Raw genomic sequence first — 25,806 nt, 5'->3', positions numbered from 1 at the left:
CAAGCAACAGCCAAATAATTCATATTATCAGAGCTCAATAAATACTGTTTTTGTATAATATTACAGTGATGATACCTTATAATACTCTTTTGATCAAATACTTTAGGGGCTCTATTTTGACGGTCCATGCGCAGAGCGCAAAACGCAGGGCGCAAACGCTTTCAGGGCGTGTCAGAACACAGTTTTGCTAAATTAAGGACAGGAAAATCCGCTTTGCGTCGTGGCGCATAGTCTAAAAGGGTTGAGTTTATATTCTTTATGAGTTATAGGTGTGTTTTGAGAATAAACCAATTAGAGTATCATCTCCCATTCCCTTTAAGAGCCAGCTGCGTCGCGCCATAAGCGCATTCGCTATTTACAGGACGTAAAGTAAGTCTAAGTGGAAAAAATTTGCATTTCACAAGCAAACAGTTAACAGTTTTTTTAACAGAAAACTGTTAAATAGAGCATCTACTCCGTAAGAATGAGAGATAATGGATGTATTTTCACTTTCGCTCGTGGATAGGGAAACCTTTGCGCATAGACATCAATTAGTCTATAAATAATTAATTGCGTTTGTTAAGCGCAAATAATAGTTTCAAAACTGTTTCTAAATTCAGTTCTAATTTCCAGCAAACGAATAAATGAACAATAATAACAAAGTGTGCTCGAAAACCTGAGTTATATCCTAAAACACATGCTGTGCCCCATATGGTCTAAAACCTGACAGGTGGGCTAATCTAAGCTTGTTTTTAATAAAACAAATATAAATATGGATATAATAAATAATACTGCTAATAATAATAACATTATACAAAAGCAAATTGTTATGAATGAACTGAAAAAGCCTCCTGAGATGAAGAAGGCATAAAAGCAGTGATTTTTCATATTTATGTAGGCTAGAAAATAGTATGTTTTGTAATATTTTAATCCTTTATAATTATATCCTATATCTATTCTTATTATATCATATATATATATATATATATATATATATATATATATATATATATATATATATATATATATCCTTAATATTAAATTTTTTTCATATGTAAAGATATTTGCCTATTGCTCTCTTGTGCGTATTAAGCAGTGCGTAAGCGAGGCGCAACTCTGCGCCGGAGTTTAGACCGGGTTTGTTTTGGTCTACTGAAAAATCTATTTTAGTTTCTCAAAATAGCGACGCGCCAGCGGTACACCTCAGAACGCCTTCCTTTTTAGACCAGAACGCCTATGGCCGCACATATGAGTGCTAATGCATTTGCTATTTAAACAGCGTAGCGCAACGCCTCAAAACGACTATTGCGCCGCGCCTTGTGCCACATTGTGCCGGGTGCATGATAGGGCAATAGGTGTCTGTTTATAAAGTGAATCAACTGATTTTAAAACAGTTTTACTTTACAGAAAAATTGTTGTATATATATATATAATGACAAATTATGTTAAATAATCTTGATTACAACATTGATGAATATGACTTCTGCCATAATCTCAAGCAGCCCTACTTTGTACATACACTTGAAGTCATAGTTTGAAATAAAATTTCTTTAACGGGGACAATTCACAACAACACATTGTCTTCACTGCAAGAACGTTTTTGTTTTGCAATAGAATTTTTTTTTTCAGATTTTTCATAATTTCTGGATGCCAAAATCAAAAATGAAACTGTTTTTCGGATTAATTGCACAGACCTATTAAAAAGAGTCAAATGATAAATGTCAATATTGTCCTCATTGATCCTTATATAATTTTATTATATTTGCCTGCAAGTTGATATTTATTGGAGAATTGTGTACAGTATGTTTTTGAATGAGATGACTGTGTTCTGTTAGTTTAATAGTATAATTATAGCTATAGGATAATATCTTGATGGATTGTTGCTTTTTTAGAAATGCTGTTAGTTTCACGTGCATTTTGAACCTTGTATTTATTATGTATTTTAAAATATTTATTTTGTAGATTAATTTATGCAGATGCAAAACAGCCATTTGGCTAATTCTTGCACATTGTTAATTTCTGTATTTTTATGTACATATGTGCATTGTCCCTGTCAAATAAATCAGAAAAAATACAACTAAAAAAATCTATGTCAAAAAATAGAGGTCTATAAATAATTCATAATTATAATTTTTTTTCTTTGCCCTATATAGAATAAATGTTTTATTATTTTACACAAATATCCTTTTTTTGATGTTTTCTTTATACAAGATCCACAAATGTTTGGACGTGTTGTCCTAGTCTTATGAACAAATTTTTGTAACATCATAATCATTATTGTATATGAATATGACTGTGGGTTTTATAAACCAGAAGACAAACATTTTATCTTTACAGAGATCTAGGCTCTATCAAGCGATCTTTTGAGATTTTATCCAATCTCATCAAGATTTCATCCAGAGGTTCAAATGACATTTATGACGGTGAGTTGTAATCATTTGAGCTCCGTCTGAAGAATCTTCTTCTTGAGACGGAGGCAGATAAATCAATGTACTGCTCTCTCCTTTGGCAGCGCTTCGATGTGGAATTCAGTTTCTTGGTAACATTGCTGTAGGAAACCAGCTCTGCAAAGATGACATCTGGGAGTTTGGTTTCCCACATATCTTTTGGTGAGTGAATTTATGGTCAAACGGCTGCTGGTGCATTTCTTATGATGTCATTTGAAAAAGATTGTTCGCTCTTCACTTTGTGATGTTTAACTGATTTGTAAATTTCTGCATTGGTGTGGTTTTGTGAAATTTTATTTTTTTGTTCAAGGGACATTTTGCAGCTCCCTGATGAAAAATCCATTTCATATACGTGTATGGTGATCCACACTTGTCTGGATGAACACAAGACGGAGCAGTTTGTTGAAGATACACAACGGCTTAAACTGACTCTGAAGATCATGGACTTGTGCAGGACTTTGCCTGATCTAGACTGGACGTAAGCATTGTGGTTTGATTTGTTTTCATTAAAATAAACATTTGAATAAGCACATTAATTTATCTTCGCACTAAGAATTCTAACTATAGTAGCACCTGCACCAATGCACCATAACATTTTGTTTATTGCAAGTATGCGTTTTTTTAATTTCACATTAAAGGAACACTCCACTTTTTTTTTTTTTTGAAAATTGGCTAATTTTACCACTCCCTTAGAGTAAAACAGTTAAGTTTATTTATTTTTATATGTATTCAGTTGATCTTTGGGTCTGGCAGAAGCTCTTTTAGCTTAGCTTAGCATAGATCATTGAATTGGATTAGACCATTAGCATCTCGCTCAAAAATGACTAAAAGGTTTCTGTAAATTTTATATTTAAAGCCTGACCCTTCTGTAGTTACATGGTAGATTAAGATCAATGTTATATCATTGCACCTGCTGCGGCTATACTATGGCAAAGTTTCTTGTTTATTACACCTGGAATGAGAGTATAGAAAATAGGAAAATTTTTGAAGCTCTGGTCATTTTTTGAGCAAGATTCTAATAGTCTAATTCCATTCAATGATATATGCTTGCAATATTTACATACATATAGGAAGTGCTACTTATGCAAGGGAACTGCTAGTACTCAGAGAAGTAAAAGCTAGATTATGGAGGGAGAGTTTTTTCCAGTGGATTATATGGGTTTTCAGTTGTCTTTTGAATGAAATCAGTGAATCAGCAGTCCGTGTGGGAATGGGAAGATCATTCCACCAGCGAGGAACATTGAATGAAAAGGTTTTGGAAAGTGATTTACAGCTTCTCTGTGGTGGTACCACAAGGGGGTGCTCACTTACTCTCACTCACTCTTGGATGAGCTGCAACATTCTGGATCATCTGTAGAGGTTTAAGGGTGCAAGATGGGAGTCCATCCAGTATTGAGGTAGTCCAATTGTTAAATTACAAGAGCTAGGACTAGAAGATAGGTTAGGAAAGGTCTGATCTTTCTGATGTTGAGCTGGTTATTTTGGATAACTTCAAGATTTCTTAATGATTTAGATGAGGCTTTAGTAGATGAGAAATATATAACAGTTAGATGAAGAAATTATGTTGAAAGTGTGGAGTAACTGGGTAGACAAGTAGTTGTGTACACTGTAGGTGATGCTTAATATGGTGTAGTGTTCCTTTAAGCGTTAGTTCACACAAAAATTCTGTTATCGGTACATCTTTCACCACTTATTTGAGTTACTTTCTAATGTTGAACAAAGAATGTTAGGAAATGTTTTCTTCATTTTTTGATCATTTGGCATCCTTGTGGATGTCATTGGTTGATTTTTATTCCTAAGAATGACTTCTTTTGTATTAAACTGAAATTCATGAAAGCTTTGAACCGATTGAGTGTGAGTAAATGATAAGGAAATGTTCCTTTTTGGGTGAAGTAACACTTAAAATGTTCGAGTAGGTTGCATGGATTCTGATTTTCTGTCAGTGGTATTATAAAAAAAACAACATCGTTCTAAATTTAACAATTTTTGTTGTTTTTGATATTGTATTTTTGACGTGGACATTATATTTAAAACTAGGTCTTTATTATCATTATTGTTGTCCTCAAAAGAAACTACTATTTAGGCTTAATTTGTTGTGATTTTTTAAATTATATATTTCTTATTTTGCAGGGTCTTTATTGTCACACAGCATTTCCTCAAGTCTACAGAGCTCATTAGGAAGATGTACACTGAGATGACCAATGAGGAAAGGTATAAACTCAAATTTATGCATCAATTTAACCCTTTATTTGTCACTCATTGAAATACTGAGGGTATTACAAGACTATTGAACTTTTAGGACAATGTCAGTGAAATTACCATTTATCGTTCTTTGCCGGATAAAGGGTTAAAGCGCCAAAGAGGACAAAAATGTGTCGTAAAGGAAGCTTTTTAAAATATTTTTTACACTTTCACTGGCATATTTACCAGAACGAGCCCTATTGATAACAACCAAAATGTAATTTGTTTTAATGATATTAATTATTTAATTACAGTTTGTTGCTATTACTGCTTTTTAATAAAAAAAGGACAACAGCATGTAGTATTTTCCATAAACTACAGGCTAAGCAGATTGTATTGGATCATTACAGTCTTGGGTCAGCAAATGATCAGAAACAACATTAGCGTTTCTGTGTGGAGTTTGCATGTTCTCCCCATGTATGCGTGGGTTTCCTCCGGGTGCTCCGGTGTCCCCTACAAGTCCAAAGACATGCGGTACAGGTGAATTGGGTAGGCTAAATTGTCAATAGTGTATGTCTGTGAATGAGTGTGTGTGGATGTTTCCGAGGGATGGGTTGCTGGATAAGTTGGTGGTTCATTCCACTGTGGCGGACTCAGATTAATAAAGGGACTAAGCCAAAAAGAAAATGAATGAATGTTATTAACTTGGCCTGCAGTGCTCACAAGCAGGTGTTTCAGTCTGCTGTTGTGACGCATGATAAAGCAGGGAATGAGTAGAATGAAAGTGAGTGAGTGCTCAGAAGCTATTTTAATTAATTTATTTAAATTAAACAAAGGTATAGCCTTGCTAACAACATAAAAGTCTGTTAACAAAGAATGTATGACTTACATTTGCAATAAAACATGAAATTTGTACATATAGCCCCTTTATTCATTCATTCATTTTCTTGTCGACTTAGTCCCTTTATTAATCCGGGGTCGCCACAGCGGAATGAACCGCCAACTTATCTAGCAAGTTTTTACGCAGCGGATGCCCTTCCAGCCACAACCCATCTATGGTAAACATCCACACACACATTCGCACACACACTTATACACTACGGACAATTTAGCCTACCCAATTCACCTGTACCGCATGTCTTTGGACTGTGGGGGAACCGGAGCACCCAGAGGAAACCCACGCGAATGCAGGGAGAACATGCAAACTCCACACAGAAACGCTAACAGAGCCGAGACTCGAACAAGTGGCCTTGGTTTAAAAAAATACTTTTGTGCTTTTTAAATGTTGTATTGTGTATTAAAAACGTTCATAAGCCTATTATGTTTCTAATTACATAAAAAAAGGTAATTTGTTATTTAGACAGCAAGACAGCTCACTACCAGGGATTAAAACAGAGCTTGAGCATCACTCCTATTCTTCATCACTTTTGTTATATACATATATTTCATAATTCGTGTTAAAGTAGATTGTTTTATGTATGTAATTGTATTCTTACAGACTCACACTACTGGAGCTGATATTAGCACAGCTTGGTGTTGTTGAAGAGCAGAAGGACTGTTTGATGCCTCTGAGTGCTGCTCAATTTCTGGCTTCCTGCTTCACTGATCACGGCAGAACTGTTCTCAGTCTGAGCTCTGAAGCATCTGATAACCAGGTCAGATTCAACTGCAAATGTCATATTACTTCTTAGCATGTTTGTATATTCCAAGCTTTTCAGAATAAAAGTAGCATTCTCTAATTGACTATAAATATTTATATATCTGAAATATATCTGAATACTGTTAAACTACTTTTGGAAAACATTTAATTTAATTTAGGTTTATTGGTAGCACATTTTTTAAATAATATTTTGTTTACATTAAAAAATTCTGTGTAAACACAAGTGCAAATTTTTATTTGTATTTTTCCTTTCCTTTTTCTCATCAGTGCAGTTTTGATTTGGTGGGATTTGTAGCCAGTTCACAGAAAAATAGTAATTATGAATTTTGCTTAAAAGATATTGAGTTTATATTAAGAAACAGGCAATATTGTGGATGTTTTTATCAGAATATGTTTACAATCGATATTTGTTGTTTAAATGGATAGCTATTTTTTATATAATTTTTTAACAAATTCATTACTGTAGATTTCTATGTTACATTTATCAATTAACATATTACAACATGTACATTTGTAATATGTATAGTATTGACTATCGTTCAGAAGTTGGAAATCAGTAAAAAAGCGATTACATTTTACCTTCAGATTCCAGATTAATTCTATACATCAAAATAAATTCTAAAAATGTATCAAATGTATCAAACGGATACATTAGGCATAAGTGTTAAGCAACATAACTGTTTTAAGCATGTGATAATTACATGGTATACATTTATTGAGCATCTGATTATAATAATAAATTGATTTCTGAAAGATCACTAGTTTTGCCATAACTACAAAAATCACATTTGAAATTAAATATTGCAATACTAAACAGCTGATCAAATGAATGCAGCCTTGTTGAGAGACTTACCACTTACTAAACTGTTAAACAGCAGTGTACATTTTGATGGAAGTTGCACTAAGCCTGCTATTTGTCTTGCATTTGTAGGCAGCATTGGTTATCATCTGGCTTTTAGACATCCTTTGCGAGATGACCTCTGACCGAAAAGAGTTTATGTCACTACAGGATCACCCTGACCTTCTGAGCGCCACAGTCGGTAAATGTGAAGCACTGCCTTTTGCTTTTGTTGGAGATAAAAATCTTAATGCATTCTTAATGTGAATACACAGAAACCTTTGGAAATTATCAAGATTTTTCCATGAGTTGGAGATAGAAATATTTGTTTTGGTCCAACCGCATACTTACTCCTTCAAAAGTCTCTTGTCTTAAAAACATGTTGCTGATCTCACTATCCCTCATACTGTTCGTCTTGCAGATGACTAACTAAACTGAATAATCTGCCACACACCCCTATAAGCTTTTTCCCACTTTCCCATTTAAAACACAAAGCAGTCATTTCAGAGGGGCGCTGTATGAAACTGACACCGCTGACAGGTCACAGCTCACTGCCGACAGACATAATCTACATTCTTTACTGACTCTCCTGTCATCCGGCCAGCTCTGATGTCACACCTTAAACATGGGAGATATGCCAGTATGCTTTTCACTCTGTCTTATTCTCATCTTATTTGTACAGTGGAGATCAGAATTAGAACACAACTTCAGCAAACTAACCAAACATGGATATCAGAAATACCAAGCAAAAAGCACAAATGCAAACAAAGTTAACCAAAAGATGCTCAAACTGCTAGAATGAAAAGATTTTAAAGGAGAGCTGGTATTAGGGAATTGGCTGAAACTGGTACTGAGTTGTAGAGCAGGAACCAATTAGGGTGGAACAGTGACTGGATTGGTTGCAGCAGTGAAAGGTAAAACAGACAACTAGGACACAGCAGTAGGCTGGATAAACAATGAAGTCAACTGGGGTGATAGGAAGAAATATATGATTAGACAAAAACAATAAATAAAAATGTGCTGACACATAAAAGGAGCAACCACTGACATACCAGCAGTGGGGCAGCTCATGTCCCATGGAAAGGCAAGCGAGTACCATTCACAGAGTCAAGCTTGGGAACCGCTTTCCCATAGGTCCCATGGCCACTGACAATTTTTTTTTTCCTGCAGGCAGGAAGATAACAAGTCCCTGACCTTTAGTGCCTGAAATTGGACATCTAGAGGAAGTGGAAACTGCTCTTTGATGGAGGATTTCGGTGCCACCGGCCCTTAGTCCAGTTTACTTGACTTAGCGGTGCACTGAAACAGGGATGTCACCTTCGATACAGGCTCAATGCAGCCACCCAGATGGAGTGGGAATCAGCTGCGAAGCGGTGGAAGATGCCGCAGGGGAAGTCATTTGCGAGGAGAAATCCCTACAGCTCCCAGCGGCTAGTAATGCATATGGAGTCACTTAAAAATGTAACTGCACATAGCTGTCACTGTTCCTCAGAACGCTGGATGACAAGTGGGCGTGCCAACATCATAATGTGCCGGCACCTAACTCCTCTGCTTAGGACCCGTTTACACTAAAACGCTTCAGTTTTAAAAAGCACAAGTTTTGCTACGGTTACGCGATCCGTCAACACTACGCCAGAGTTTTCGAGCAGTGAAAACACCCCTGGTAAAGTGTGTGCTCACCCTAGCTTGACACGGCTGACTTTGGGTATGGTACGCAAGGGCGATGGCGTTGACTATCCAGCGGGCCAACCTTTGTTTAGATATGGCACTTCCCTTTTGCTGACCTTCTAAACAAAGAACTGCTCAGAAGAATTTTTTGCTCTGAGTGTGGTGCGCGGACACAATAAAGCAGCGAGAGGGTTGGGTCTGGGACACTATTCGTTGATCGAAAATGTCTTCAAGTCCTAGATTCTCTTGAACGACACCAACGCGGTCAGCAGAGCTGTCTTACGTGACAAAATCGTAAAGACTTTAGATTTTAGATAAAGTGCGGAAAGGACTACAGAAAGATCCCAAGATGATATAAAAAGAGTACGAGATGGGTTAAGCCTTCTAGAGCCTCTGAGGAACCGGATGACCAGGTCATTCACCAGCTCATGGTGAGTGGAAATGGCTGCCACGTAAACCTTCAGTGTGGAGGGTGACGGTATGTCCTCCATCTTAGCCTGAAGGAAGAAAAGCACGACACTGATCAGGCAAGTTCGGGAAACTTCTCTGCAAGAAGGCTTTAGCCTAAATGATTGTGTTAACCACCGAAGCCAGTAGGTCACCTAAGTCTTCCGCGTCGCATCTGTGGACCACACGTGGAAGTTTGAGAGAGCAGAACGCTGGTGCTAAATTGTACCCCATCCCTGAGAAAAAAGGTCCTCCCTCAGAATAATCTGCCAAGGAGGGGCTATTGCAAGGAGTGTGAAGTCTGTAAACCACGTCTTGTTCGGCCAATGAGGCACAATGATCAAGACCTGCTCCTCGTCCTCCCTGACTTTGCACAGTGTCTGTGCAAGCAGGCTCACTGGGTGAATGCATATTTGCGCATGTCCCAGGGCCAGTGCATCCATGCCGAGGGAGCCCTTGTTCAGGAAATACAACCACTAGCAATGGGTAGTGTTGGTTGTGGCTAACTGGTCAACCAGGTCCTTGCCAAAATGTTCCCATATCTGCTCTAGTCCATGGACCCACAGCCACATGTTCGTTATACACCGCACCTCAACCTGTGGAGGAGAGACGTGCTCTCATGCCAACCAAATCCAGCTCCACACCAAAAAACACAGTTGTCATGGCAAAATCACCATAGTGGCCATTGCCCTCCTGAAGGCACAAATTGCAGTTTTGGTTGTGATTAACGCAAAATCGGTCGCTGTCCTGAGGTCATGTATAACCAATGGGGAAGGATAGGCCAAGAATCGGTCAACGCCTGTGATTGGAAGCGCTGGTACGTAGCCATCGCATGTAACACGGAAGTGGCCTGGCACAAATAGCCTACGTGCTTTGGTTGGGAGACGGGGCTCATTCTGCCTGGTGGGCAAAGATTGACCTCTATCGCCCTCTCGATCTGGGGAATGGCCACATACGCCCTGGCTGATCTTTTATCAAGGGCAAGGAGTTACTGACTTAGTAAATGACTTACTGCTCTGGCAGAGACGGGGGCCTTCCAAGCCTAAGTAAGCTTCTCATACACTTTCGGGTAGAAAGGGGGTTGGGGGCCGGAGAGAGTTTTACCCCAATCCTGGCCCCCACATAGTACCCATCTAAGTGGTCTGGCCGCTGGTCTGGAGGCTGCGAAACCGTTGCCACCTGGAAAAGCATAGCCACCATGTCTGACTCCTGATCTGACACTGCATGCAGTGGAAGCTGATCTGGTCTATCATCAGAAATTAAGAGCTCACCTTACGATGCCACGAGGGACATTCACTCACCTGAGTCATCAAACAATCAAGCGACGATTCTGGAGGAAGCACTGGCAGTATCGTCTGAATCCTGGATAGGGTGCAATGATGAGGAATGGGAGGACCACAAGGGTTAGCTAGCAATTGAGCTCCCATTGTAAGCCTCTGGTCCCCCTGCAAACTCACCGCTATGCGGACAAGCACAGAGGTAGTTCGCACATTTAGCTGTGCTAGCCATGACCTCAGCATGGCCACGGACATGCTCTCGCAGTGAGGGCATGATTTGTTTATGAGTACTGCAGCGTCATTGCCTGACAATCATACAGATTGTAATATTTCTGAAAATAATCTGGTCTTTCTAAATTGTTTCACAATTTATTTTAAATTCACTATTAATTTTCATTGTGTCTACTCACAGATCTCCTGAAAGAGATTCACCTACTGGGCAAAAACAGTAGAAATGTGTTCACGGCAGCACATAATTTCACCTTGACAAGGCCAGAGGGCGCCGAGACCCACCCGGTCCTCAGTTTCAAAGCCCATCTCATTCGTCTGATTGGGAACTTGTGTCACGGACATGTTGTCAACCAAGACAAGGTACTGTATTGCACATAATCATATGTTATGCATTTATACAAGAATAGTCAAAGATGAATTCTTGAGGGAATATATGCACAATGCTTGCTATCTATTTTAATGATGTTTTATATTAAACCCTCCAATTATGAGGAACATGTTATTTTGATGAGGAAAATAGACAAACTTGAATTTATCACACTAAATCTGGATTATTCTACTAAGCAGAAAATACATAGAGAAACCAAATGATCACAGTAAATGAAACATCTATTGATTGTAGTATTATAATAGAAAACATACATAAAAGTTTCATCAGTCATTTTTAACAAAGGGGAAATATTATATTAGGATACATTATTAGGTTATATTAAGATACATTTTTCTTGCTGGTCATCACTTGTATTTTATGTAAAAACAAATGTGTGTGTCTCTATTGTGTACAAATATATGTGCAAAATATGTAAAGATTAGGTCCTATATTTATTTCGAGATTTCATAAAATCGTTAAAACCCCAGTACTTATGTAAAGTAAAACAGGCCAATTCTTAAACAAGACATAAAAAAGATAGGTTACTTTGTTCTTTAGAAGAGGTCTTGAGCTTTTAAACAACTAAAACTAAAGAAATCAAAATTAAAAATCTTAATCCCAAACTTTCAATGATAATGACTGCACCTTCCTTCAAATACATTAATAAAGCAGAGTTGATTGATGGGTAATAAAACCTGAAATAGTCAAAGTTATTGCCAAGGGAAGGAAGTATTTAGCAGAAATCTTGGAAATCATCTTTTAAACTTCCCCTCCTGTGATTTCTACGACTGGTAGGAATGTGGAGGAATGTGTTGGCAATGAGCAATGAAACTAACGCCACAGAGTTTGCAGCCAGCAAATCCAGTAATGTACTGATCAACCCAGTCGTGGTAAACACATTAACAATACTGTGGTTTAGAGCCTCGCTCAGGCCTGGGCTTTTAGTTTGTGGAAGCTCCCTCCTTGAAAACTAATTAGGGGATTAACGCCACTTCATAAAGACTCAAGAACCAAGCTGAATTTCATGCCTGTATCATCTCATTTCATCCTTAAATCTTTTTCCACTTTGTTTCATTTCTCACTGTTTTTTTCTTGTTAATAAATCCCTGTGTAATCAGCCAATGGACGGATTTTATCCTTTCTGGTTTGCATCCATCAATCAGCACAGAGGAGAACCTGCTACTGGCCTTCTTAAATAGGGTCAAGGCATACAACTGAGAGGTTAAAGGTCAAACAACAATAGCAGGTCTCCCCCAGCCTGCACACTAACTTTCTGCTCGAAAAGATTGTGATTGAGTCCCCATCAATGCTTTTTATAGGTTGTACAAACAAAGCAGGTTTTTGCAGTTCATTTGGTCTGCTATTGTATTAATTTTTTGTTTGCAAGTATAAGTTAAAGTAAGTTAAATATTGTTTATAAAAGCATTGCTAAATGCAAAAAATGCATTAAACTAGCTTTTTTTTACTTAAAGGTGCAGAAGGTGTTCTGCCTAAATGCTCTCCTGTTTGCAAAATATGTTTGAAATCCTCCCCTTTCATCCAAAACCATGCCTCCTAAAATCCCAAACACGCACATTAAAGATGACAGAGACTCACTAGATCATGTCATTCCCCAGTTAGAAACTGTATAGTACTTTATAATACTACTATTCTGAGCGAACAACTGTATTATATCCAGCATGTTTTCAGTTTTGTAGCATAAATGTGCAATATTTCATGCATGCAAGGATCGCTGGTCTCACTCTCTCATACGCTTTGTCCTAAAGTGACTGCTGTATGCTTAGTGTTTGGCCGGCAGGGTGCAGGAATTACACTTATTACTAAGCCATACTTACATGCTGTTTCAGATCGAATATTCAACATAGCAACAATCCCTATAAACAATATAGGTAGTGCATCACAGGTTGTCGTAAATATAAAACCAACTTTAGGCTAGGCGGAATAGTACTGTTTACTTATGTTTTGTTGTTAAACTGAATACAAATAATTGATTATCATTGCTGTAAAAGGTAACTTAACTGCATAATCGATGCTGTAAAAGGTAACTTGTGAAATTGAAAATTGTCACATCAGTCTTTCGCCGGAAGTTTCAGTGGCTGAGCAACACTTCAGTGCATATAGCCCATTTGCCCAACAAAATCTACATAAGCTTTGCTTGACTAAAAGAGTTTTAAAACATAACATTACCTGCCTAAAATAAATACTTCAGCCATGGTGTCATCCTTCCTCCAGCAAAAGTAACTCCAATATTGATTCAGTACTTTAAAAGTTTTGATTCAGCATTTGTTTTTACTGCTGTTACTCTTATGCGCAGGTGAACATGCATGCAAATGGAAGATCTGCGTGAATCACCTTTAAGAGTTAAAACATTTTCTTGTTTTTTTATCAGCAAAGAAAATGTTGCAAAGTTGCGAAGAAAACGTTTCTCATGCTTATTAATAAATGAAAATTTATGAAAACTATATAGACATGATTTTTACAAAAAAAAACAACTAATAAAATAACAGAATCACAAAACACACGAAAAATCCAATTTAAACAATGGCTAAAAAAATTATTACTAAAGGTGACATTAGATAATAAAACCACACTTCTACTGATGTTTTTACTGTTCAATGCATATATAGCTTAAGCAAAATGTGTATTGTGTAAATATCCTACAAGCATATTTGTTATGGAAACTTGTAAATGATTGATTATTACCAGTTTATTAATAATTTACTAACTTTTCATGCAAAACACCGTAGCTGCACCTGTTAACAGACACATCAAATATTTAATATGATAATAAAATTATAATTTGTAATTTAACAGAAAAATGATGACTACAATGCATATTTAAAGCTACATAATTTTAAAATAAACACTATTTAAAAAAAAAACAAATTATATTATTAATAACATTATCTAAATTAAAGTTTAAAATATCTACAGAAGTTATTAATATTCAAATTACATTTCTCAAGACCTTCCCTTTTTTACATCCACTGACTTTTCACTATTTTACTACAAAAGCATGTCTTTTGCTTGCATATTGCTACATTAAATATCAGTTTATTCCACCAAAGGTACCTCCATTTTGGACATTTGTCCAGTGTTTGCTAGAAGAAGGTGGAGGCACAGTTTAATTTTGGGCCAAATTAACATTGGGATTGTCAATGCCTTCAAATGCTGCCTCTGCAATAATCTCCTACATATGAGCATAGCCAAGCAAAACTAATCCTGTGGCCGAAGCATATGGTTTTCCTTCTTTTTATTGCTAACACTACTTTCTCAATCAAACTCCATGCTAGTCATTAGCATCAGAAAATTGTCAGGGCTCTACGGCTTGTGTTTTCTCTTTCTTTCTCAGGTTTTTTGTAATGATCCAAGGTGGTTAAATGGCAACCGCTGTAGCTCTTGGGTTACGATATGCACTCAGGATATGGTACGCTGTAGTTAGAAACTGCATGTGACGAAAACCAGCGCAAACCTATATGACTGCGCCAAACCAGAACTCAACCGCATGGACTTTCCTCTATGGAAAGTAATTGTTTTCTGACCAGTCTGCCTCATGATGTCTCTGTTAAAGGCAGTTTTCCCTCTTTTTTTTTGTTTTGATTTCCTATAGGTTAGAGAAATGGATGGTATAGCTCTCATTCTGGACAACTGCAGCATTGACAGCAACAATCCCTGTATCCTTTTGTGGTGTGTATATTAAACATTTTCTGCTTTAGTTTACAACCGCCTTTAAAAAAACTGTGAATAGCTTTATATTTGGGGTCACTGTTAATATACATCACACTTGGGTTTACTGTTGGAATTTTTTGAGGGTACACTAATGTTAAAATAACTATAAGCTAATTGTCATTGCCTTGACTTTATTTTGGATTAATACATGGAAAAGCAAAAGACTGCACTACAAAAATGATTGTTTGACATAGTATAGGGAAACTTAGGTAATTCAACATTACAGTATAAATATTTTGGTATGTGGTAAATATTACACCTTAAGAGACATCACGCAGCATAAAAAGTAAAAGAAATAAAAAATACAAATAAAAACATAGGAAATTAGCTTGTAAAATCAAGTATTCCATATTTGTTAATAAAAACTAAAGAACCTGAAATATTAAAAATTAAAATGAATTATTTTTAATATTATGAGAATCATAGGAGAATTATGATTGCAATATTAACATTCTGTGTTATAAACTGTTTAATTAAACGATTAAAGCCCTGGTCAGATCACACGATTTTTATTGTTGCTTCCGAATGTCACTATTATGTGATTTATTTATTTATTTTTTTAAATCAAGATAAAGTGCCAGACTACATGTTCCTTCACAATAAGTCATCCCGTGACGTCTATGACGAACGTTATTTCCCAAAGCAGTCACTAAGTGTTCCTATAACAATATTTTTAGTCTCGGTTTAATCTTATTTCAATCTCAATAAACACTGATGCTTGCTAACAACTAGTGACTGAATTATTCAGGGGCATTCGTTACAACATTATTAGGATTATTACGATATTTACTTCCAAATATAAATATATATTTTTCTGCCATGGGTTTCTTATTGAACACTTCCTCGCCTGAACTTGCTGTAAGTGAGAAAATGAAAGCACATGAGCAGCAGCAAGAAAAAATCAGATGCTCAAGGCATAATTTTTTAAATAATGAGTTTTAAAAAATGTGCTAACATATGACTGAGATTTGTGATACAGTCAAAGTGAAGCATTCATTAAATCCTTATTTTCCTCAGGGCGAAACAAATCATCCACCCATATAGTTCGAGGGACACAAACAAAAATATAATTTGTATATTTTTCTTGGAAAAAAATGTCTTGTTAAAACGAATTTCGTTAGGTATAATTTTTAACTTAATTTTAATGTCTTTTTTGTTTGTCAGTTATCTATAAACAAGAATAACAAATAACATTTGAGATGATCCAAAACACGAGTTGCCCTGAGATTGTTTTGGTTTGGTAAATAAAAATTAAAATCTAGACTAAATAAAACTAAAGTGAAATATTCACATTTTCAAAGAAGCCTATATTAAACTGTTTTTTCACTAATAATGACAAATTTGAATAAGAAGGAAAAGCTTTTGCAATGTATTCGCAGCACTGAACATGTTCACAAATTACCTTGCAAAAACAGACTCTCTTGGATGGATGAGAGAACTCAGAAACTCCAAGTCTGTCAGATAAAATTGCTTAAAACACCTTAATATTTTAGAAATGTGGTTAAAGTTTGCATAACCAATTTTTGATCTTATCCACTCGGGACCCACAAATACAGTAGGTAAATATGGAGCCTAATTTTTGACTACCTGACCAGCGCATTTACAGCACCACCCGCTGGGAAATAAATTATAAAATGAAGCATTCTAGACTTTCTTTGATGGTGTCGTGAGATGTCGCAGACATGGTTGCAATCTTGTGTCATGATGCCCATTTGTCGTTTATGAATCCCCACGGCACCCTACATCAAGGAAATCTGTGTGATTTGACCGGGGCTTAAAGATTACCCAACACTACTGTAATTAGTCTATGGTTTTCAAGATGAACTTTAAGCTGTCATTAGATGATCACAAATTGTACAATTAAAAAAAAATTTGTGGAAATTAGCATGCACAATTAAACTTCCAATATCGGCCAATCATGGAAAATGTAAAAAAAAGTGTAGACTAGAAACTAAAATCAATCATTCTAAATGCTATCAAGTAAATTGATCAACTGCTGTCTTAGGGCGCACTCACATTAGGTACTCACAATTCTCAAACGAATCAGGAAATGCGTCTGGGCATGGTTCGGATAGCATAGTGTGAGTGCACCCTTAGTAACAACCGCCACAAAAATGCCAACAAATTGCTATCTAAAGTGTGAATAGCATACCAATAGCCCCTTAAATTCCATCACTAATGGAGGTTTTACCACACTATTTGATGTTTGAATGATTGGTGGCTTGTTCAGAGCTGCAATGTTATTAAAACAAAGCCAGCATTTTGCAGAACGTTTTCATGTCCCTCCGCCTTGCATCGTCTCCTGTAGAGAAGTGGAACCATCAGGCTGAATCACCATCATTTTATAACCCTCACTCATCAGTCTTCATGTGTAAAATATCTAGTCATAATAGTTTATGAAACTAAATGTAGGCATTGCATGTTTGAGTAATACTGTGGTGTTGACAGAAATCCATTTTATAGATGTGCAACACTTTCTGGAAAGCTTGATTTGAAATTCTGGGTGGAAAAAACACCACTTGAAATGAAATGACATGTTGTGTTTTTATAGTGTTGACCTGCAGCCTGCCAGCTCTGTTCCATATGAAACGGTTCAATGATAACACGACAATCTGATGCATTACAGCAGTGTTTTCAAAGACTCCTTGACTGATGCTGGCACTGCTGTTACAAAAAGGCATGTTCATTATGTGTTGATGACTGCCGGTCTGTATTAGAGAGAGCAGGGCACAGTGCCAGCTCTTTCACCAGGGGATGAGCCTCTAAGCTGAGCTTGTGTGCTCCCGGACGCTGCTTCCTGACCGCTTCAGTAAGTTGTTGTCCTTGCTTACTGTTTAGTGTGGTTGCTGGAGCTAGTGATGCTAGATTCACTTCTGGGTGGAAGTGAGATGTTTGTATATGGCTCATTTTTTTATTGCATAGGCCCAATTAACTTCTAGTTGGTGTCATGTCTGTTACTATTGATCACACTTTTAATATCGCAAATTTACCAATACCAATAATTCTTTTTTGTATTGGATGGGAATAACATTCTGCACTGTTTTGAAATAATTAATGTAAAAATGTAACATTAGACATGTTTGAGATTTATTTAAAATTAACGTAACGCTACTTAATTCCGAGTTCACACTGCAGGATTGTCAAAGTAGTTATGTCACAGCTGTTTTTACACTGCATGACTATCTGGGGTAGCATTCTGTTGGTTCTGTGTTTACACTGCAGGATGGATCGGCGACAGGGGGTTTCATAACGTATGACATTACAATAGGAGAATCGCCGACAACTTTGTCTAGGTACACAAGTTACATCTCACAACCAAACGCACGCAAGAAATGACATGGGAACAATGCGGGGTCACGTAGTATATCTTTTGTTTTTAACTACATAATAAGAAAGAAGCCTTTAGTGGAGTAGAAATTGTACTGATTTTGCTTGCCTGTCCTTTGAAGGGAATTCGTAATTTCTCAACTTTTTTCTTTTCATTTTTACACGGCTGCTCCTGCCAAATTTACACTAGTTTCCTTTCACTTCTTGAGTCTAATAGACTGACAATAAGCGCTTTTAAGTTCTCCCTCAATCTCCTGCAGGCCTGCAGATACCCATACTAGTAGATGCTGTGCTCTCATTGGCTGTAGGTAATCGTTGATGTTATTTTCAATCAGAACGGCATGATTTGAATCGCTGACGGCTCCAGATATTTACCATCCCAAATATTTCACGGGTGTTGGCGACTCATTAGTGATTCTCTCAGATTATGTCTTTGATAGTTCACAGTGTGATCGTTACTCACGTGAACGAGCACCAATTTGCCTGTTATTTCAAGCATTTGTCTGCGGTTTCAAAACCTGTCCTCGAGTCAAAATTGGGGCTAAAATCATGCAGTCTGAATTCAGCATGAGTAGTGTTAAATTTACCGCATCTAAAAATGTAAAAAAAAAAAAAAACATTCAAAATTACATATCCACTAATAATAATATATAATTTTATGAAACACTAGAAACTAAGTTAGTTATTTATAACATTTCAGGATTTTTAGGCATTGCAGTATTAATGTGTAATATGAAAAATCATGATTATATACATGTATACAGTATATATACATATATAAAACGTGATGAACCCGGCTGCTTTCTGTTTAGAATCGGCAGTGTTGTCTACATCTCACAGGTTAGATTTTATTTTAATATCCTAACTTTACTGTTCCTTGTTTGTATATTTTTTTTCCCTTATATAATTTAATTTTTGTTAGCAAGAGTTACTCTGAGGACTAAAAATATACAAGCATAAAAGAAACATATTATCAGAACTCTGACACCACCGCTGACTCTTAAAAGAAGTCAGAAGGCTTCATTACTTTTTTTTTCCTCCCAACATATTTTTGTTGTGGTTGGTGCTATCAGCCCGTTTCTGTATTTGCATGTGGTGTTAGTATACATGATGTTTTCTCGAAACAATATACATTAAGTTTTTTTTTGGTAGCTCTCTCGGCCACCATAGAAAATACATGTTAATCCCTGATGTGTACAGGACACTAGTCTGTGAAATGTATGTTAGGGAAATATTCAAAACAATATGTTAGTCATCAATAGCCACAAGTTCCCTAATAATGGCTAGTTAAAGTGCAAATACAAAGTTTTATATACATTAGTAGAAACCATTAAAATGAAGTGCTACATAACTTTCCTTAGTAGTCCTGCCAGTCAAAAGCCATATATTTAGGCATTGCATTGGCATAAAACATTGCATCAGCATAAACATTTGTATTATAAAACAAAGATTTATATTGAAGGTGGGACCTGAACTATCACTCGGAACCAAAATATTGCAGCTTAAACCAACCAGGACACAAAGACAACCAAATAGCTACAAAGTTTTATTTACTGTACAGACAACTAAGAAACCAAACTAACCAAGTGCCACCAAACTTTCCTTAATTTTTCTGCCAGTCATAAGCCAATGGGCTGTATTTGCCATACGGAACATCCTGGAGCACAACCTGGAAAATCAGAAGCTGATTCAAGGCCTTCGAAGACAAGGTTTGGCAGACGACACAATGCTCAGAGGCATGGGCTTCAGGGTGGAAGAAAGGGATGGCAGTTTGCTCCTCAGGCCCCTTAAAAAGGACCCATAGCTTGTTAAGTAGATCTGCCCTGGGATGCCCATCCCCACACTATATTACTCCCTTGAGATGCCTTTAAAACACCCACAGAACACACTGGGGTCATTAAACATCCAATCAGTAGTTTTAGGAGCACAAGAGGGAGGTCTGGGTTTTTGTGTTCTCCAAACAAGAGGAAATCAATCAGAGGAGCTTATCTTAGAGGACTCATGCTGATGTCTGGGATGCATTTAGGGGTCTTTGATTTCAACCTCTCCCCCACATCCCAAATTGGGATTCAAATCCTATGAAACAAGGAGAACCGTGTCTTCATGGCTTTTCAGACACGAAAGAGACTTTGGTGACCAACAGGGAGTAGAGGTTAATCCCCAATTCAGTGCATTTTATAGAGAGCAGTATGCCTCTTGATCTGTACACATGAAGTTCGTCTTTGAGTAGCCGTGAGACACGGATCCTGATTTTTGTTGTTGAAAAAGATGTGCATTTTCAACAGTTCCCATTTTTAGACAAGTTGTGTGGACGGAGGTTATTGTGTGTTAAAACTGTATGTTTAATGCATTCATAAAATGCAATTAATATAATAAATTAACAATTAGCAGAGTTAAGTGTGTTTCATAATATGTGATTTTTCTTCCAATGGTGGATTTTCCAGCCTCATGAGTGCAAGTCTGCAACTTGGTCCAGCTTAACATTAATCCCATCTGAAATAATTTAGTGTAATTGTAAAAGACTTTATTATCACCTTTATTTAATTTAAAACTGTATTATTAATATTATTTTTAATTATCCTTTATCAATTGCAATTGTGTGTGTGTGTGTGTGTGTGTGTGTGTGTGTGTGTGTGTGTGTGTGTGTGTGTGTGTGTGTGTGTGTGTGTGTGTGTGTGTGTGTGTATATAATTGTTTAATTTGGACACTAATTAAGATTTTTCCATGTTTTTAAAAAAGTCTCATTTGCTCACTAAGTCTAAAAAAAAATTTATTAAAACATTTCAATTTTGTGATTTTTGTTTTTTAGGCAGAATTATTCTTGTGATTCGAAGTTTATTGTTTAGCGTAATCACTTTAGTCTTTAGTGTCACATAATCTTATACAAATTATTCTAATATGCGATTTAATGATCTGTAAACATTTATTATTATTATCAAAGTTGATTGAGTGATAAACATTGACGCATGAAGGGTTAGATGAATACGTGGATGGAAGCTGAAGCTGAAATGTGACCCCATTGATCTGCCTCTTGATTTTGAATGGACATATGTAGCAGGCACTCATCCTTTTACAGAGCTAGCAGAGGCATAGATGCTGGGTGGATAACCACAGAAGGTCACTAGGTTGGTAACTAGGGGTGTCGGATCTTTGAGGATCTGCAAACCTCTTATGTCTTTAACAGTTCGTTGCTGATGGATGCAAGTAGAATCCTGCGCTCTTTCGGTCACTCGGAACCAGTGATTGACAGCTGGAACGTAGGGAGTTCCAAGTATGCACTGGAATTGTGTTAAGCTGATGGCTTTTTGACAGAGATCTGGTACTCAGATCGCGTACTCGGCCTACATGAGAAAACAACTCCAGCTGTACTGCTGTGTGGGGCATTATGACTGTAGCTAATGGCCAAACTCTTGGATCTTTAGCTCAGTCTTGCCTTTTGTCTGCTAGTAATATCCTGAGGACGGTTGAACAGAAACTCTTAAGTAAATGAAGGCTTTCCCCGTGTGATAAACTGTGGGCTCCGGTCAGAGACAAAAAATTTGATCTTGTGCAACAATAACAATGCATGCACAATGGTGCTAAGAAAGCTGGCAGAACAGCTGGAAAAAAATGCAGAGTACAAGTGAACAGCACATTAGCATCTCCCCACATCAAGGGAACAGATGACAGGTACAGAGAGAACAACCTGGAATGGGGTGGGAGAGGTTTCTTGGACTCACAACTCATCTTTTAAATGGAGATCACCCAAACAACACTAAGACAAGATGCGGTGATTTAGTCAGCAGCAACCAAGAAGGTTCTTGTGATTGAGTTGACTGTGCCAGGGAAGAGGGAAGAGGGAATGGCAGCGGCTAATGAGTCCAAGCAGCACAAGTACTGTGACTGACAAGTGGATGGCGACGGTCCATCCTGTAGAACTTGGGTGCAGGGGATCTGTTGGGAAGTTGGTAATTTTGCTTTTCCGCCCCGCTGGGGCATCTGGGATGAGTCTGAGGAGAGCTGCTTAGGAGGCAGAGAAGGCAGGTTACTGTGGTACGGAGAAGCGTAAAGAATTGGTGCTTGGTATCCCATTAAGGGCAGCTGCAAGAGGTGGCAGGGAGATGTCTCTAGAAACCACTGCTTAAACCCCCAGGAGACGTAATGGGTTGGGACAAAACATTAGTGAATAGTGGTACCAGCTGATAACCCTGTAAGCTGACTCAAATGTGGACTGGAGAAGGTGCAAGTAGGAATGTCAAGCAGGTGACACTACTTGTACATCAAGAAAAAAATACAGTTTGGAAGGTGGATGTGGAGGTGGACTGTGCACACCGCATGGTCTGTCACTCATGAAGGCCAGAAGGAGTAATGAAACTCATCTTCTAATAATCACCCACCTGGGTATGAACAAAGTTGTATACTCTCTGCAGGTCCAACTTTGTGAGCACTTTGAGGTTCACATGGGCCACTGGGACAAAGGGATTGGATGCAGGCCCTCAGACTTCCATGCTTGTCCACAAAGAAGAAACTGGAAGCAGCCGGTGAGGTTGATGGTCAAATGATGGTCAAAATTGTTGTTTATTTAAACGTCCATGTAAGATGAAGTTGCCGAAGGAACCTGAGTCAATGAGAGCAGAAGCAGAATCACATCTTTCTGGAATGAACAGCATCTAAGGAGTCAGTGACAAATTTAGAATAAAATACTTGGACAGTACTCGCTATTTGATGAAGTAACGTCACAGTTTTGGCTTGCTTTATTGGCTAGGTCAATTGTTGATTGTAATTGATTTGTATCGGCTCTGGTACTGGTTTTAGAAATACGGCCGGAAGCTAGACATTGTGGTTTGCATGTGGCTTGTTATAGGAAGGACTCTAGTTCAATCGTAGCGTAGCAGAAAGCCATAGCTATACGCATGTCGGAGCTAAGTCCTTAACTACACACTGAGGACTGCTGTCTTATTCCACCCACTTGCTGCCACCAGTGACTTGAATTGCCGAGTGTACTTGATAATAGATGATCGTTGACCGAGACGGAACAACTGATAAGATGTAGAGACCACTTCGGTGGCCATGCTGAACACTTCAACAAAATGGTCAGTGAAATCTGAATGCCTATTGATAATGAGATAATTAGCATTACATTAAGGTTTTGCCCATAACAGGGCTTTATCAGACAGCAGAGTTATGAGGAATGCCACCTAAGAGTCCTCTGGGATTTCGCTGGGTTGTTTTTCAATATACAGATAAGTTTGAAGCAAAAAACACTAAACTCAGCAGCAGAGGTAGATAGCATTGGAGTTAGTCTTAGTTAGGCCTTGAGGGCAATCACTAACTTAGGAGAAGGGATTTTGGTATGGTGGTGTTTATTAATTCTTGTTTTTCCAGGCTATTCTTAGATGTGAACTGTAGACCAGACAGTGAGTAAGTGACAGAGCTTGCCTTGTTTGCTGGGGATAATGAGAAGACCAACAGGTGATTAGGAATCAGGTGACTGGGAACATGCAGACATTTTCTTCCTATGGGGGAGATGAAAACATCTGTATAACTTTGTCAATAATTACGTGAAACTACATGGGGAAAATCAGAACGATTTAAATAGATTGCCCTAAATCTTTGAGCACTTAGGAACTACACTGTTGTGAGGATCACATTGCATTATGGTAAGATATAGGTGCTGGAGTGGGCATATAAACCCGACTCACTCCCTCTGTCCCAATCGAGGGATCGAGGCTTTGTCCATATTTGATTTCCTGGCTCACTTTATGAAGTGGAACGCACTTGGAAAAAGTGGTAAAAATTTACCCAGGCAAGGAAATTTTGCGGGTGTGTTTTTAAAAGTGTAGTGACAGAGTTAAGGCTGGTTTATACTTCTGCGCTAGTGGTTGGCGTGACCCATGGCGCATGCCTTACACGTTGTTGTGCATTTAAACTTCTGCAAGCTGTTAAAGTTGCTCTACAATAGTTTCTTACCTGGTGTTTTGTTTTTTCTGAACGCTACCTTAATGTACTAGTAGCTTAAACTTGCTCAATCAGAGGCGCAAACCAGCAGACATGCAAAAAGTTTAATCATAAGGTAAACGCAAAACAAAATTTTCCATCTGGAGCTCCTTCATGGGACACCTGTAAACACTTGTTCCATCTGGCTCATGTGGATCTCGGTCCTGTCCACACTCATCAGCGCTACCAAGCTGACCATTCACAGAGCTTACGCTACGCCTCGTTGCGATGTGTTACATTTTTTGAGAGGTGCCATGGCAAGGGCTAGGCGACCGTGCAAAGGCTGCGCCAGAGCATACATGTGTGCTTTACACAGAAGAGAAGTATCAATCAGCCTTTAGGATTAGCATTTATGCTTTTTAATCTAAGGGTTTCAGGCTTGCTTTCAATAGGCTTTGGAATGTGAAGTCCTGGGGTCAACAAATGTATGGAGAACATAAGTTCATTTAATTAACTATTTAATTAATCTGATTAATTTTAGTATTTTAATAATTTCACCGTATGACTGTATTTATTGTACCTTTATCAAATTTTTATCAAGTAAATGCAGCATTGGTGAGATACGTGAAAAAAAATTCACTTTATACATGACATTTATGATATTAATTAGAAAATATAAGCCATTGCTTTAATCCAAATATCATGATGTTCCAGGAATTTATTTCTGTTTTAAAGACAAATAAAAACAAATAATTTATTTTGTAAACAACATGTCATCTTTATAATAAAAAGCATACTCATACTTTACAAAACATTTAAATTGGGTCTTTACAAAATTTACACAGAAATAGGTCTTAACACAAATAGCCACAGTAAATTTTAGTAATCGGGTTTCAATTTTCTTAGTGATTTTCATGTATGTTTACTCTCCTAACACCAAACGACACCAGTCATTAGTTCTTTCCAACTCTCTTAGTCCCACACCACTTTTTTTTGCTCTAGTTCTGCACTTAGTTTGTCCCAAGTGAATCAGACCAGAAGTATTAGCTTGCAGAATCCCATCTCGCCCCATCCTGTCCTGGAATGAGCTGAGTGGTCCACACACACACGCCCCCATGGCATTAATACCCCTCAATGGAGGCCTCTACTCTCCCCACCACACCCTGTTGTTTCTGCCTCATATTTTTTAATGACAAAATGTTTGTGCGAAACAATCGGGGTTGACTTTTCGCTCAATCCGGGGTATAGTGTTGGGAGCTTACGCGGTTCCGGTACCCAGCAGTTCAGACGGCTAACAAAACAGCTTCCATTTACTTCTGCTCTGGTGGCTGCTTGCAATGCTTTTCACACACAGGAAAAAGAGCAGAACGGCAGAGAGCATACGGCGGGTCAATGAATGAGCCAGGTCGGATGCCTATTCAAACCCTCTGCGTCACTTCGAAATCAGCGTTTCATAGTATCTGCTCCCGCAAGTGTTAGCACATCTGGGAAGAAACCGCAGATGTTGATGTGTGTAGGATGAAATTATATGATCTATTTGATCCAAACTTACTTTTTTTATTCATCTAGCAATTTTATCTGTACAGGTCTGGCAAAAAAAATATAAATACAACCAGTCTAAAAAAAAAAGATGAGATGGTTCCAAGCGGAGCTCTTGAAAATAATCATTAATAAAAAAAGTCTTTACATCTGCAATTAAATGATACAAAACCATAACAAGGAAAATAGCATCAGTA

General features: G+C 37.6%; 1 protein-coding gene across 4 annotated transcripts in view; it reads left to right on the top strand.

The window, feature by feature from the left end:
• The window catches only part of atxn10 (ataxin 10), a 39,015-nt gene extending 18,469 nt beyond the window's left edge, over window positions 1-20,546 (top strand). For 2 of the 4 annotated variants that reach the window (XM_073945375.1, XM_073945374.1), the window contains exons 3-11: window positions 2,317-2,402; window positions 2,492-2,588; window positions 2,737-2,904; window positions 4,557-4,637; window positions 6,106-6,262; window positions 7,199-7,307; window positions 10,910-11,088; window positions 14,709-14,772; window positions 19,774-20,546. In XM_073945375.1, the coding sequence (XP_073801476.1) occupies window positions 2,783-2,904; window positions 4,557-4,637; window positions 6,106-6,262; window positions 7,199-7,307; window positions 10,910-11,088; window positions 14,709-14,772; window positions 19,774-19,958 (897 nt within the window). In that variant the 5' untranslated portion in view covers window positions 2,317-2,402; window positions 2,492-2,588; window positions 2,737-2,782 and the 3' untranslated portion in view covers window positions 19,959-20,546. Of the gene's footprint in view, window positions 1-2,316; window positions 2,403-2,491; window positions 2,589-2,736; window positions 2,905-4,556; window positions 4,638-6,105; window positions 6,263-7,198; window positions 7,308-8,275; window positions 11,089-14,708; window positions 14,773-19,773 lie in introns of all 4 variants that reach the window. The other 2 variants (XR_012401387.1, NM_001130612.1) reach the window with 2 other exon arrangements.
• The last annotated feature ends 5,260 nt before the right edge of the window (window positions 20,547-25,806 follow it).

Source organism: Danio rerio, chromosome 4 (assembly GCF_049306965.1).
Source record: "Danio rerio strain Tuebingen ecotype United States chromosome 4, GRCz12tu, whole genome shotgun sequence".
Classification (NCBI taxonomy): domain Eukaryota; kingdom Metazoa; phylum Chordata; class Actinopteri; order Cypriniformes; family Danionidae; genus Danio; species Danio rerio.
Note: the sequence above shows the minus strand (reverse complement) of the source record. Positions and strands in the feature narration are given on the sequence as shown.